Source organism: Scophthalmus maximus, chromosome 2, assembly GCF_022379125.1.
Source record: "Scophthalmus maximus strain ysfricsl-2021 chromosome 2, ASM2237912v1, whole genome shotgun sequence".
NCBI lineage: Eukaryota > Metazoa > Chordata > Actinopteri > Pleuronectiformes > Scophthalmidae > Scophthalmus > Scophthalmus maximus.
In genome coordinates this window covers 26,033,447-26,047,478 of record NC_061516.1, presented here as the reverse complement: position 1 = coordinate 26,047,478, position 14,032 = coordinate 26,033,447, and the positions used below count along the sequence as shown (strand labels likewise).

General features: G+C 43.2%; 1 protein-coding gene across 2 annotated transcripts; it reads left to right on the top strand.

The window, feature by feature from the left end:
• The first annotated feature begins 1,528 nt into the window (after positions 1–1,528).
• Positions 1,529–12,327, top strand: LOC118301223 (cullin-5). 2 transcript variants are annotated; one of them, XM_035626501.2, is made up of 20 exons: positions 1,529–1,585; positions 3,438–3,547; positions 3,634–3,733; positions 4,219–4,395; positions 4,490–4,631; positions 4,741–4,886; positions 5,529–5,609; positions 5,725–5,818; positions 6,220–6,350; positions 7,579–7,686; positions 7,785–7,849; positions 7,937–8,069; positions 8,221–8,352; positions 8,464–8,587; positions 8,839–8,856; positions 9,070–9,245; positions 9,655–9,816; positions 9,914–10,032; positions 10,759–10,882; positions 11,052–12,327. In XM_035626501.2, the coding sequence occupies exons 1-20, from the start codon at positions 1,562–1,564 to the stop codon at positions 11,244–11,246; spliced, it is 2,361 nt and encodes a 786-aa protein (XP_035482394.2). In that variant the 5' UTR covers positions 1,529–1,561; the 3' UTR covers positions 11,247–12,327. The 2 variants fall into 2 exon arrangements, with proteins under 2 accessions (XP_035482394.2, XP_035482393.2); XM_035626500.2 differs by having other exon boundaries at positions 5,725–5,863.
• Positions 12,328–14,032: the final 1,705 nt, after the last annotated feature.

Below are 14,032 nucleotides of genomic sequence, written 5' to 3'. Positions count from 1 at the left end.
ATATCCTGTCCTGCATTACAAATGTTACAAAAGTAAAAGTATGTATAACCACAAAGATGCAAGAGATGCAAAATTATCACAATAATACTAGAAATAAAATGCCAAACGCCTCAAGATAATACTCAATAATTTCAACACAACATTTGTTCCTTGCAAACATTTCTCATCTCAAAATTGTGGGGAACAATTTTCTCTAATTGAGAACTGATTCTTCTTTTCTCCAAAAAGGTGGAGGAAAAAATCCTCATGATCAACAGGAATATTACAGATGATTTCTAAAATCAAGTTTCTATATTAAACCTACTTGTAAACTTTAGATTACCAACAGCTGTCTACTCAAACTTCACTTCTTATCTTTACGCCTCTAGTTTGTGTGAGAAAGCATTTGACCAAGAACATCAGACGAAGAAAGAATGATAACATATGTCATACTGAGTCCAAACAAAACCAACCGCAGTCCTTGAAACTGTATAAATATATATTTTTTTAAACTTCCAGTTTCGTGTTTCAATTCCCCTGCTCCTCCCATGCTCCAAGTTTGGCCAGGTAGTGCTGAAGTGGATTAAAGGTCAGATTGTGAGGTAGAGAGTTTGAATAGAAATAAATGTGGTAGGGCATTAAACGTTTACCTCATTTTTACTGTTTCACTCTTTAACCACCGTAATCACTGTGGTGATTTTGATAATGCTTGATCCTCAGCAAGCGATTTATTTGTGGTATGTTGTGGAAACAAAGAGGAAGCTAAGTTACATGTATATGGATAATGTCTGTGACATCATTATTTGTATTTGCCTGAAAATGCATCACACTTATTACAGTTTCATTTTACATGTATGTACATATAAAATGAAACTATATCAGATTAAAATTTGTTCATAAAATTGGAAACTGGTGCAGGAGGATGTAGAAGAACGGGCAAGAAGAGAGGAAGTTTATATATATATATATATATTGTTATATAATGTTATATAATGTTATTTTGTTATATTTTGTACATACTATTGCTATTTCTGTAAATTTCTTTCTATATTCTTCTGTCCACTTTGCTGATGCACTGCCCAAATATCCCATTGTGGGACGAATAAAGGTTTATCTTATCTAATCTAATCCTAAATAGTAAAACAAAATAGTGAATTATAATGTTGGCATCACCAAACATTTTTTTATGGTTTATTTAAATTATTGCTGTTGTCTGATCATAATTTATATTGTCTGTACATTCTTATTTTAAATTGTAAATATTATTATACTATAAAAAATATTTTATTTGGTAGAAAACGTCTGCAATGACTGTTTTTAAATATATCCAATGACAAATATTTTTTTATTTCTGTCAAGATGTCGATACAAATATCAAAATCTTTTCATTAAAATGGAAAAAAAAGGGAAATAAGAGCAAGTGTGTTCAATGTTTCTAAAATGTATCAATGAAATCTTCTTGTTTATAATAATATCAAATCCTTGTTTTGTTAGAAAAAAAAGAAGAAAAAAGGAAAAAGCTTCATCTCCTCCCGTCGCGCGACTTCTCGCGAGATTTCACGAGAGGATAAGTTGAGGGAACATGGCGACGTCTAATTTGCTGAAGGTAAGAGCTCACTTCGATTCACTGATTCGTTGTCGCCGCTCGCCGCGCTGCTTGTCACCTGTGCGCCGCGATGTCGCCGCTCAGGTGCCGCCGGTACCGAACCTGCCGCTGCGCCGGTGCGCGGCTCCGCTGCCGCCGGCGACCGCAGCGGCGAGCGGCGAAGTTACATGTTGGCTAACGTTAGCTAAGTGCAAATCAGTGATTCTTTAAGCTAGTAGCCACAACAACAACACAGCTAACTGCGATGGACACAGGTGGAGACAACGGGGCTGAGAACGGGCTGTTAGCTTGGTAGCTCCACCTGAAGCTAACTGTAGCGCGTGAGGACGTTAGCTTACAGCTCCTCACATCACCTGTCAGTCAGTGGCTGCAAATCCACCAGCCCACCAGATGACTGACATGCTAACAGGCTGCTGCCACGATACACCTGTCGAAGTTCCGTCTGTGTGCACCGTGATCCTCCGCTTGCTAACGAAGCTAACGAAGCTTAGCTTCATAGGGACACACTGTGTGGTACAGTTACAATTCACACCGTCAGACAGTGACAACAGCAGTCAAGAATCACACACACACACACACACACACACACGTGTGTGTGCTGGTTATAGATCCCTTATGAGGCTATTGCAATGGAAAAACATGGTAGCTGCATATGATGGACACACACCAGTGCCTAAACATGTATGTACACACACACACACACAAGCTGTGAAATTCCGGTCTAACAGCAGCACGTTTCACACAGCACACAAAATATATACAATATCTACACAAACAAATGTAGGAAAATATATGAATTGCAAAAAAAAAAGAGGATAAGAATATTAAATATGAAGACTTTTACATGTACATTAATAGTGTAAGTAGTGCAGCACTACAATGAGTTAGCAGCAGTGTTCAGAGGAACGTGGTAACGTGAAGGTGCAAATGTGCCGGGATTTAAGTTTTAATTTAGATTAAACAGAGTCTAAGACCGAGGTGATATAGTGTGATATCACATGTGGCAGGAAAGAAACAGTTTTGCAAATGCTCACATCACAAACTTACGTACAGATTTTTTGGAACTTCAACTTCACGGCTGTAATAATGTTCGCTTTCAAATGGCTTCCTGTGGGAACACTAATATCCAAAAAGTTTAAGTGCTGGTGGAAAACGGGGACATCTGGGCTTTCTGTGATTTCAAAGTGGGAACGCAGCTTACACAGAATAGCTCGTTACCCCTCGATCGGAACGAATTTGTTTTACGTGTGTTCTAACTTGTGCACATTTGCTTTCAGTGTGTATTTGAACACGCATTTTTTTGTCACTTGTTGGTAGGTCTCAATTGAATTTTGGGAGGGGTCCGGATCGGGATCCAGGAATGTTTTGAGGATTCTTCACCGCTGTGTGATGGGGATTTGCGTGAAACAGTATATACTGTATGTGGGGGGTTTGCTCAACCTTCCGTAGGTGTCCAATTGGGTTCGAGAATAATCACAACAATGATTTGCAACTATTGGCTGATTAATGTATTTCTCTATTGTCAGAAAATGAATTGTCAATGGTTTTGATGATTGATTCCAGCTCGTCAGATTGGGGGGGTTGCTTCTTTTCCCTTTTTTTATGTTCTCTAATGAATGAAACGTCTTTTGGTTGGACAAAACAAGACGTTTGTTTTATTCACCTTGAGTGAAGTAAACAGGGACGTCCTTGAGAGTAATCGGTTGATGAATCAAACTCTACAACCAAAGACAAAAGTGTAATGAACACATTGATCAGTATGTATTTCATGTACAAGGAAGCACAGGTAACTGCTGGACTATAGCATGTGTTGTTGTCGACGTTGAACCATTCCCTTCTCGTGTGTTTCCAGAACAAAGGCTCCCTTCAGTTTGAGGACAAATGGGACCTGATGCGTCCCATCGTACTGAAGCTCCTACGACAGGAGTCCGTCACCAAACAGCAGTGGTTTGACCTGTTCTCGTAAGTCCGTCCTAATGTGTCTGTCGTTTAAGGGTTTGTCACTGATAAGTGCGGGTAACACTGTGTCTCCTGTTCGTTTCCCACAGAGACGTCCACGCCGTATGTCTGTGGGACGACAAAGGTCCAGCCAAGATCCACCAGGCCCTCAAAGAGGACATCCTCGATTTCATCAAACAAGCACAAGCAGTAAGACGAGGGCCATGCTGTGATTTCTTGTCCCAGCGTCTGTGAAACGATTAGATGTTCCGACTCTGATACCAGTATCGACAACACCACTGATACTGTCGAAAATGCTTGAATCACTGTACCAATCCGATACCCCGTCTTTAAAGTAGTTCCACCCACAGAAAACTTTCCAGCGGGAAATATTGCCAAAGTGCTGCCATGTTCACTAGCTTTTGCTTACGCTACACTACAGGAAATTGCTGCTTCTTCTAAGTCGCTCTATAAAAAGTATTTGCCAGTGTCAGTGTAACGCAACTTCTGTTTTGGAGCTACGATGTCCGGTAGTGTAGCGTATATATTATTTGTCCAAACCAGGGATGCACCGAATGTTCGAAGTGAGGAAAATATTCGCAGATTATTTCAAAACGTTTACTGCCCCTTTAATATCTGTGAGTGTGTGAGTTACATTCTGCGGGTGATAATAAAGGTGTCTCGCTCTTCCTCAGCGGGTGTTGAGTCACCAGGACGACACGGCACTGCTCAAGGCCTACATAGTGGAGTGGAGGAAGTTCTTCACACAGTGCGACATCTTGCCCAAGCCATTCTGCCAGCTGGAGATCACTCTGATGGGCAAGCAAGGGAGCAACAAGAAGTCCAACGTGGAGGACAGCATCGTCCGCAAGGTTGGGAGCAGCAGGACACAGTGTTGGACTTGTTGGACCGTACTGTAGACTGACGTAACACTGGCATCTCTTGTCTCTTGTCGTCTCGCTGCAGCTGATGCTGGACACGTGGAACGAGTCCATCTTCTCCAACATTAAAAACAGGCTACAGGACAGCGCCATGAAGCTCGTCCACGCCGAGAGGCTGGGAGAGGCCTTCGACTCGCAGCTGGTCATCGGCGTGCGAGAGTCCTACGGTGAGGAAACCCGTCAACCGTTGTCGTGAAATCTTAATTCTCTGCCTCGCTCACCGAGCTCCGTCCTTATCCGGACACTTCTTCTCCTGTGTTGTTTCTCTCCGAGCAGTGAACCTGTGCTCCAACCCAGACGACAAGCTGCAGATCTACAGGGACAACTTTGAGAAAGCGTACATGGACTCCACCGAGAGGTTCTACAGAACACAGGCGCCCGCTTACCTCCAGCAAAACGGCGTCCAGAACTACATGAAATATGTGAGTGAAATATGAGTCTTCTTACTGTAATATGGTGCTGTCACAATGTTACGGACTTATCGTCCGGACGACTGACGAGGCGTTTCAGGAGCAGAGTTTTCTCCCTTTACCGCCAACTTTTTAACTTTGCAGAACTTTTACATTCACAAAATTCCAATAACGCACTAGAGGAAAGAGAAAAACTGAAAAAGCAGAATATGTCTCCTTCAAGTTTTTCATAAGTTTCAAATCTCAGACGAAATGCGTAAAATTCCAGCAATATTATAGATATTGGAAGTCTTGCAGACCTTTTGTCAAATTATTGTCCTGACGTTTTCTTTTGTTGATGCCAGTTAATGATGGTTTTTTTTGGAATCACCGTTTTATTTGGTCGAGAGGAGGAAGTGTAGCTCGTACACCGCAGTTTCATGTTCCTGCTGTGAAAATTTTAGGTTTTCGTTCGTTACTACAGGAATAGATACTTCTTACTTTTCTTGGGTATTTTATGTGAAATAAATGTATTGTGCGTCCTCTGGGGGGGTGTGTGTGTGTGTGTGTGTGTGTGTGTGTGTGTGTGTGTGTGTGTGTGTGTGTGTGTGTGTGTGTGTGTGTGTGTGTGTGTGTGTGTGTGTGTGTGTGTGTTTGTGTGTGTGTGTTCACCAGGCTGATTCAAAGCTGAGGGAAGAGGAGAAACGTGCGCTGCGATACCTGGAGACGCGACGCGACTGTAACTCTGTACAGGCAGTGAGTGTCACACGTCTTCAATTTCAAACAATCCACTTCTTATCTCACTCTCAGGAACTGAATACCAAACATACTGTATCTCTCACAACCGTTTCTCCTCCCCTCATCTTCCCAGCTGATGGAGTGCTGCGTCAACGCGTTGGTCACATCGTTCAAGGAGACCATCTTAGCCGAGTGTCCGGGCATGATCAAACGAAACGAAACAGAGAGTGAGTACGGCCGGATCGCCACCGCCAAAGGCTCGGCCAGCTCAGGTTTGCACCAGGAAACAGCCCCTGACCAAACCTTCTTCTCGTACAACATTGAATGTGTGTTTCCATCACCTGTGTTTAAAAGCCAGCTGTGATATACAGGGAGCAGCCAGACTTTAAAACGTGCAAGAATTTTGTTCCCGACACTTTTCATGATTTCATGATTCAAATGTTCTTAAGATTAAATTTAAAGTAAAAACTGAGGAACATTGAGATTGGTTCTCTGTGTCTGTGCTGCATTTAACACACATCATTGTTCGCTAATGCGTTTCTACGTGCACTTGCTTGTGTGTGTTTGTGTGTGTGTGTGGTCGTCATCCAGCCTGACAGTGACATCACTTCCTCTCTGTCCTCTTCAGAGCTGCACCTCATGTTCTCTCTGATGGACAAAGTTCCCAGCGGGATCGATAACATGCTGAAGGACCTGGAGGATCACATCATGAGCGCCGGCCTGGCCGACATGGTGGCCTCCGCAGAGACAATCACCTCCGTGAGTGTTGCTGCACACACACACACACACACACACACACACACACACACACACACACACACACACACACACACACACTCACACTCACACACAGATGGATGATTGCGGTTCATTTCAACGTGGGTGTTATTTTCAGTGCTTTGGCTGTCGTGTCTATCAGCTCGGGTAATTGCTGAAATCTGGGATTACGGTGGTTACTACGACAACACGTCAGATGATCCGACAGTTCAGTCTAAATAAATGTTTCCCGACCTCTTTGCCAGACGAGCTCCAAATTTAGTCAATTATGTCAGTTGTTTATCGTCTGCTTTCAGCTCCATCCACTGTCCATCTCTTTCCCATTCACACGTCGTTTTCCCTCAATTGTTTTACCAGAATCACTTTATTGTTAAGCGGTCGATCGTTCTTTATGGGTCGGGGGTGACTCAAGTGAAGGAGTTTACGAGCGGGAGGTCAACAGGCAGATTGAGGCGGCGTTGGCAGTGATGCAGGGGTTGCACTGAGCTGTAAGTCAAAGCTTTTGATTTCGAATCTAGGTTCAGACCCCTCATCTGTGGTCATAAGCTCTGGGTAGTGACCGAAAGAACGAAATCGCGAATACAAGCGGGTGAAATGAGCTTAGCCTTAGAGATAAGGTGAGGAGTTCAGAGTCGAGCCGCTGCTTCTTTGCCTCGAAAGGAATCAGCCAGGGCAGGTCGGGCATCTTGTCTGGAGGACGCCACCGGGGTGCCTTCCTAGGAGAGAGGTGGACCCAGAACACGCTGGAGAGGGACTACATATCCCATCAGGCCTGGGATCACCTCAGGATCCCCCAGGAGGAAGTGGACAGCATGGCCGGGGAGAGGGACGCCTGGAACACCCTCTGCTTAGACAGCTGCCTCCGCACCTCGATCCCGGATAAGCGGAAGAAAATGCATGGATGGACGGACTTTATTTCTTTCTCCCAACCAGATTTATTTTTTGTGAGCTGATGAGTGGACTTGTTTTGATAGCTAGTTAGATATAGTTTTGGGATAGTAAAACTACTTCAATAAAACCATTACCTGGTACAGATTGACATTAACATAAAAACTAATATTTTCAGATGTAAAGATGCTCATGGATGCAGCTAGTAAAAATTGGGACATGCGGTTCTGGAATTTTTTTAAACTTTTGAGTTATTATTCTGTACAAACACTATTTAAAAATAATTAAGAATGAACTTTCACACTTGTGGTCTTTGTTGCAGGACTCTGAGAAATACGTGGAGCAGCTGCTCACCTTGTTCAACCGCTTCAGTCGACTGGTGAAAGAGGCTTTTCAGGACGACCCACGTTTCCTGACAGCCAGAGACAAAGTGAGCTCCCCCTCCACCGACCTGTCCCATCTACCACAGTTCGCTCTGATCGTCAGAGAATGTTCTCAACTGTTTGTTTTTTTTAAACCTCTCCGCAGGCGTACAAAGCTGTCGTGAACGACGCCACCATATTTAAATTAGAACTTCCTCTGAAACAGAAGGGGTAAGACACCAGATCCCTGCGTGAGACTCGGCTTCCGATCTGAGTGATGAGGGAACTCACGTCTGACTCTTCTTCGGGTGTTTACAGGGTCGGTCTGAAAACTCAACCCGAGTCTAAATGTCCAGAGCTGCTGGCCAACTACTGCGACATGCTGCTGAGGAAAACGCCGCTGAGCAAGAAGCTCACCTCCGAGGAGATCGAGGCCAAACTCAAAGAAGTGGTACGTCTCCGGTTTCAGAGGGAATCCTGATTCACTGAACATTTTGAAGATCATTGTAAAACCCAGTCGGTTGATACGGACTAGAAATGACTGTATAGCTCATGTTATTGTCATTCTAAGTCACTCTTGTTGGGTTTTATTTTATTTACAGCTGTTAGTGCTGAAGTACGTCCAGAACAAAGACGTCTTCATGCGTTACCACAAAGCCCACCTGACGCGGCGGCTCATCCTGGACATCTCTGCCGACAGCGAGATCGAGGAGAACATGGTGGAGTGGCTCCGGGTAGGTCACCGCTCACTTACTCCGCTCCACTCGTCTGAAACGTTGTTTCAATTGTGGTCTTCATCATGTATTATTATAAACTGTCTGCTGTCGTGTCATCGCTCCGAACAGGAAGTGGGAATGCCGGCCGATTATGTCAACAAGCTGGCCCGCATGTTTCAAGACATCAAGGTGTCGGAGGACCTCAACCAGTCATTCAAAGAAATGCATAAACACAACAAGCTGGCTTTACCAGGTAAGAGGTACAACTATTTACAAGTATTATAAATTATATATATATTAAATAAGTAATAAGTGACTTGATTGTCAAACTGTCTTTGATTAAATCAGAGTAACAAAAAAACATAAATTTGATCAAATGACAAATCTGTTGATTCTTCTGATTGGTGAAAGGAATCATTTATGTTTTTTGGGAAATACATTGACAATTAACTTTCACCAGTTTTGATAATCAATCAATAATGACATTTTGTTTTTTTTTTGCAGATTCCAACCTATCAAAATGTGAGGATTCTTCCATTTATTCTCTATTTCTATTAATCACTGTGACTGTTTCTGTGGACTGTTAGACAAAAATATAGTTTGAAGACATCTTATGCTTTCAGCAGTTCACAAGTAATAACAAAACAGAACTTTAATTCAAAGTATTAAACCCTTCTAATTAAAAATCTGTCGTTGTTGAGACACAACTTCACTTACGACGTCGTTCCCCTGCAGCGGACTCAGTCAACATTAAGATCCTGAACGCGGGCGCATGGTCGCGGAGCAGCGAGAAGGTGTTCGTGTCTCTGCCCACCGAGCTGGAGGATCTGATCCCGGAGGTGGAAGACTTTTACAAGAAGAACCACAGCGGCAGGAAGCTTCACTGGCATCACCTCATGTCCAACGGCATCGTGAGTGCAACACGTTTGTTACAGCAGGAACACGCTCGTACTGTAACGGGTGTTTAAAAAAATTATGTTCTCACCAGCCAGTGGCAGATTAGTCTGGATATCATAACAGAGCAATAAATTAGGGATAATAATAAGATCATAATAAGTAGATTATTTTATTCATCTGATTTAAAAACTGAAAGCCTGATCCTGAGAAGTCCAAATCCTACGGCACTGAAGTCAATTTTGTCCAATATTTTCAAAGGTGCACTTGAACTTTCCTCATACTGTTCTAACATCACCACATTGATTTTGTTTAAGATTATTTGAAGCTACTCTTCTTGATTTATATTTTTTCTCTCCCTTTTTTCTCTCTCTCTCTCTCTCTCTCTTTTCTATGGACTGAACACAATGTGCCTGGTGTCTCCAGATCACCTTTAAGAACGAGGTGGGACAGTACGACCTGGAGGTGACCACCTTCCAGCTGGCGGTGCTGTTCGCCTGGAACCAGAGGCCCCGGGAGCGGATCAGCTTCGAGAACCTCAAGTTGGCAACTGAGCTGCCGGATGCTGAGCTGCGACGCACTCTCTGGGTAAAGGACGACGAACCATGGACATAATCAAGTTCACATTTCAGATATTACTGTTCTTTTCCCCCTGAACGCATCGTGTTCTTCTCGATCCTCCCAGTCTCTGGTGGCGTTTCCCAAACTGAAGCGGCAGGTGCTGTCGTACGACCCGGTGGTGTCGTCGCCCAAGGACTTTGCGGAAGGAACGTTATTCTATGTCAACCAGGAGTTTTCTCTCATGTAAGGAATGTTACGTGAACATGCCTCGCTTTTCCTCACACACTGAGAAGAGAAGCGAGTTAGACAATGTTGTCTGTCTCTGATCTCACTCCGCAGCACGACTGAGAAGAGAAGGGAGTTAGACAATGTTGTCTGTCTCTGATCTCACTCCGCAGCACGACAGATCAGTGAGATCAGGACCAATCAGAGGCCTCGCTGGTGGTTATTAGTGATGGTTCTAAGTGCACTGTCACACCTTCCTTGTATTGTTCCGGAACCTTCGAAAATGTAGTCCGACCAAACGAGGTGGTCTCGGTCTGGATCCAACTGAAACATGGTTCTGTTCGTTTGCAGCTCATTTTTTGATATTTCAGACTTTTTACAGGAAGTTGAGAAGCAAAAATCAGGAGGAGACAAAATATTTAATTGCGGTTGTCGCGAGATTGTTTTTTCAGTTTTCCCCTCCGACGAACTAATGTTTGAACGCCGAGGACGTTCATTTGTGCATTTTTTCGCGTCGCAAATTTTCCTGTCAAGGTAATCGCACGAGTTATGCTAGTAAACACAACCCGCGAAGATCCAGCCGTTCTCTGTCGGACATCGACGAGAGTGATTTGCTTTTGTTTGTATGTGAACGCAGCAGACATTTGCACACAGAACTGTAGATATGGAAGAGACGAGTCAAAACAAAAGAGCAGTTCTTTGACCAAGGACATTGTTTTTTTTGTTTTCCGTTCAATCCTACAGAAAGAACTCCAAGGTTCAGAAGAGGGGGAAGATCAACCTGATTGGCCGGCTGCAGCTCACCACGGAGCGAATGAGAGAGGAGGAGAACGAGGGCATCGTCCAGCTCAGGATACTAAGAACACAGGTACGACGCTGAGCTCACAACCTCCCGCTGTGAGAAAACACCTCGTATCCTCTTACGTTTCCCATCATGCACTTTTAACGGACACCTGTCGCTTTAGTTTGTCCAACTGTAATCCATCTGTTTTTCCTCCCCTCTTCTCCTCCGTGTTGTTTGTCCCTGTGTCGTGCAGGAGGCCATCATCCAGATCATGAAGATGAGGAAGCGCATCAACAACGCGCAGCTGCAGACAGAGCTGGTGGAGATCCTGAAGAACATGTTTCTACCGCAGAAGAAGATGATCAAGGAGCAGATCGAGTGGCTCATCGACCACAAGTACATCAAGCGGGATGAGACCGATATAAACACCTTCATCTACATGGCGTAGCAGCACACACACCGACACACACCGACACACACACACGTCGTGGTGTTGACTCGTGTTGACTTTGGTTCCAGTGGATTCAGGCCTGATGGACACAAAGAGAACTTCCAGGTTTCCCGTCCTCTATTTAAAAGAGAAAAAGAAAAAAAGAAAATCCACACTTGTGCAGGGAGGCATGAATTCAAGACAGACCTATTTAATAAAAAAAAAAAAGAAAGAAAGAAAAGTGGAACTTCCTGCCTTTAAGTTGTACAAAGAAGAAGAAGAAGCTGCGTTGAGTCGGCACCAAGTGGTCGTAACTGTTTTTTAGTTGGAGGGAGTTTTTTTTCCTTCGCTGTCCAGGCGAGGCTGTCGAATGCCAACGGTCTGTGTGTGTGTGTGTGTGTGTGTGTGTGTGTTTGTGTGTGTGTGTGTGTGTGTGTGAGTGTGTGAGTGTGTGAGTGTGTGAGTGTGTGAGTGTGTGAGTGTGTGAGTGAGTGAGTGAGTGAGTGAGTGAGTGTGTGAGTGAGTGAGTGAGTGTGTGTGTGTGTGAGTGTGTGTGTGTGTGTGTGTGTCGTCTGGGCAGCTGCTGACAGGAAGAGACGAGGAACTTGGATCTCAAAACACCCAGACCGTCTGAACCGTGAGCGAACAGAATGCGGCGCTCCTCCTCCTCCTCCTCATCCTCGCTCAGAGGCGACGCTGCTTTACACCGGCATATCGCCACGGCCCCGGCCGCCGTCGTGACTCCCCCTCAGTCATCGTTCAAAGTGATCAAGCACTTAATCCAGACGTTCAGTGTGTAATTTTTAAGCCAGATGAGCAGGACTCCGGGCCTCTGTCCCTGGGTGCAAACCAAAGGACGAGGTTGGGAAACACATTAGCATATTGCTATAATCCAAGAGTCTGTGAACCCGGGGACAGAGGCAGAGGTGTCAGAGTTGTACATGTTTGTGAAAAGGCCTCTTCTCCGCAGGGAAGCCTGGGAGAAGACGTCAGAGGTCAGTATTACACACACATGGTAAATACTACAGGTCAGAGTGAAACGTGAGATGTGAAAAAATGAAATGATTAAATAAAAACAGCACCTTATTATGAAACGACACGCTGGCTCCTCGTTCATCCTCGTCCAGGAAAGTCTCAATTGTTAGAGCACGACCGATAAGGATACTAGCAAGAACAAGAATTCTGATGTGTGTGTATATATATATATACACACACACATCAGAATTTACATATATACACATGTATATATGTAAATCTGTCAGTGATGTCGTTATCAAACCCTTAAGACAAAGACAAGGAATTGAGACTTGATATTTTAGTTTAACTATAAATTTGATCATAAATAACTATAAATAAGAACAGAAATTACAACGAAATATATAGAACTTGAATTAAGAAAATAAACATTATTAATTTTACATCAGGTGATATTATTATAGGCCAATACCGACATGTCCGTGAAAGACTCATATCGGTCAGGCTCTTATTAATATATATATAATTAATAACCTTTTTTTCCAGGATATGTTTTAAAGGAAACATCGATCATGAATTTTCAATGTTTAACATTTTACTTTAACACCTCCCTTCTAATTTAGCTTTTCTAACCACTCTTCAAATATTTAATAAACTTATTTTTACATTTACAGTATTTATCAGCAATTTTAACGTCTCCTATTTTGCTCTGCATCGTCTTTCATTATCTGCTCACAGAGCCGCCTCCACCTCTGCATGTCGTCAGGATGAGTTACAGTTGTTGACAGAAACATTTGCTCATAAAACATTTTGGCCAATATCACATCGTACAGTCGGTCGACTGCTTCTCTTCATCCTGCGCTGGTTTTTCTTGTTCTTTTTCCCCCCACAGTAATTGCATGAACGCTGCTCTGGTTTCTGCCGACAGGCGGGTCAGAGGTCAACAGTAACCACATCAGACGAGCGGGACTCTTCCTCCCTGCAGGTTTCTTCATCCTCACATCATCTCATTACACTAATTCATATGGAGAAAAAAGCAATTTGCATGAATAAACAGTGAAAGAGTTTCAAGGATTCAAAAAAATTCCCCTTCATGGAGACTAGAACAGTTTTCAATCAGCAGTGTTTGACCAGTAGGTGGCGCTAGAGCAACGTTACACCAGAGCAGTGCTGCTCTGACAAGCTAATGAAAGATGAAATGTTCCAACTCGAGCTGATTCCTTTTTCCCCAGCTGTCGCTCCTCATTCTTCATTTAGCTCCACTGGTGTCACTGTTAACAAAAGCTGGATCTTTCTGGACACCTAATTTTTGGGGGATTTTCCTTCGCTAATATATATTTTCTTTGGGGGGGGATAATCCTAACGAAAGGTTACAGTTCTAAAGCACGAGCACAAATAACTTCTGATCGTCGATCAAGAAGAAATCAAAGGATATAAAAGTGACTTCAGTCTTTCCTCTTCAAACTCCCCTGAAGAAAAAGACTGAAGTCACTTTTATCCTGTTGGTGTTGAACATTTGACCTTGAGTTGAAATCTGCTTCACATTAACAACAAAACGTGACATTATTCAATAAAAAATGTTCAAATGTTTGTACGTAAACATCAGCAGACAGTCGTTCTTGCTACATCATCATTTCCTAAAACAGCAATTTTAACCAGGGATGCTTAATATTGTTTTTTGTTTTTTTAAGCTATCCGATATGCCGATATTTTACAACTCATTTGGCCGATGACCGATATCGATAATGATATACTGTACATTTAAATATATACTCTTTCAGATATCTCTTCTGTAGTGGAATTAACATATCACTATGCAGATACTCTTA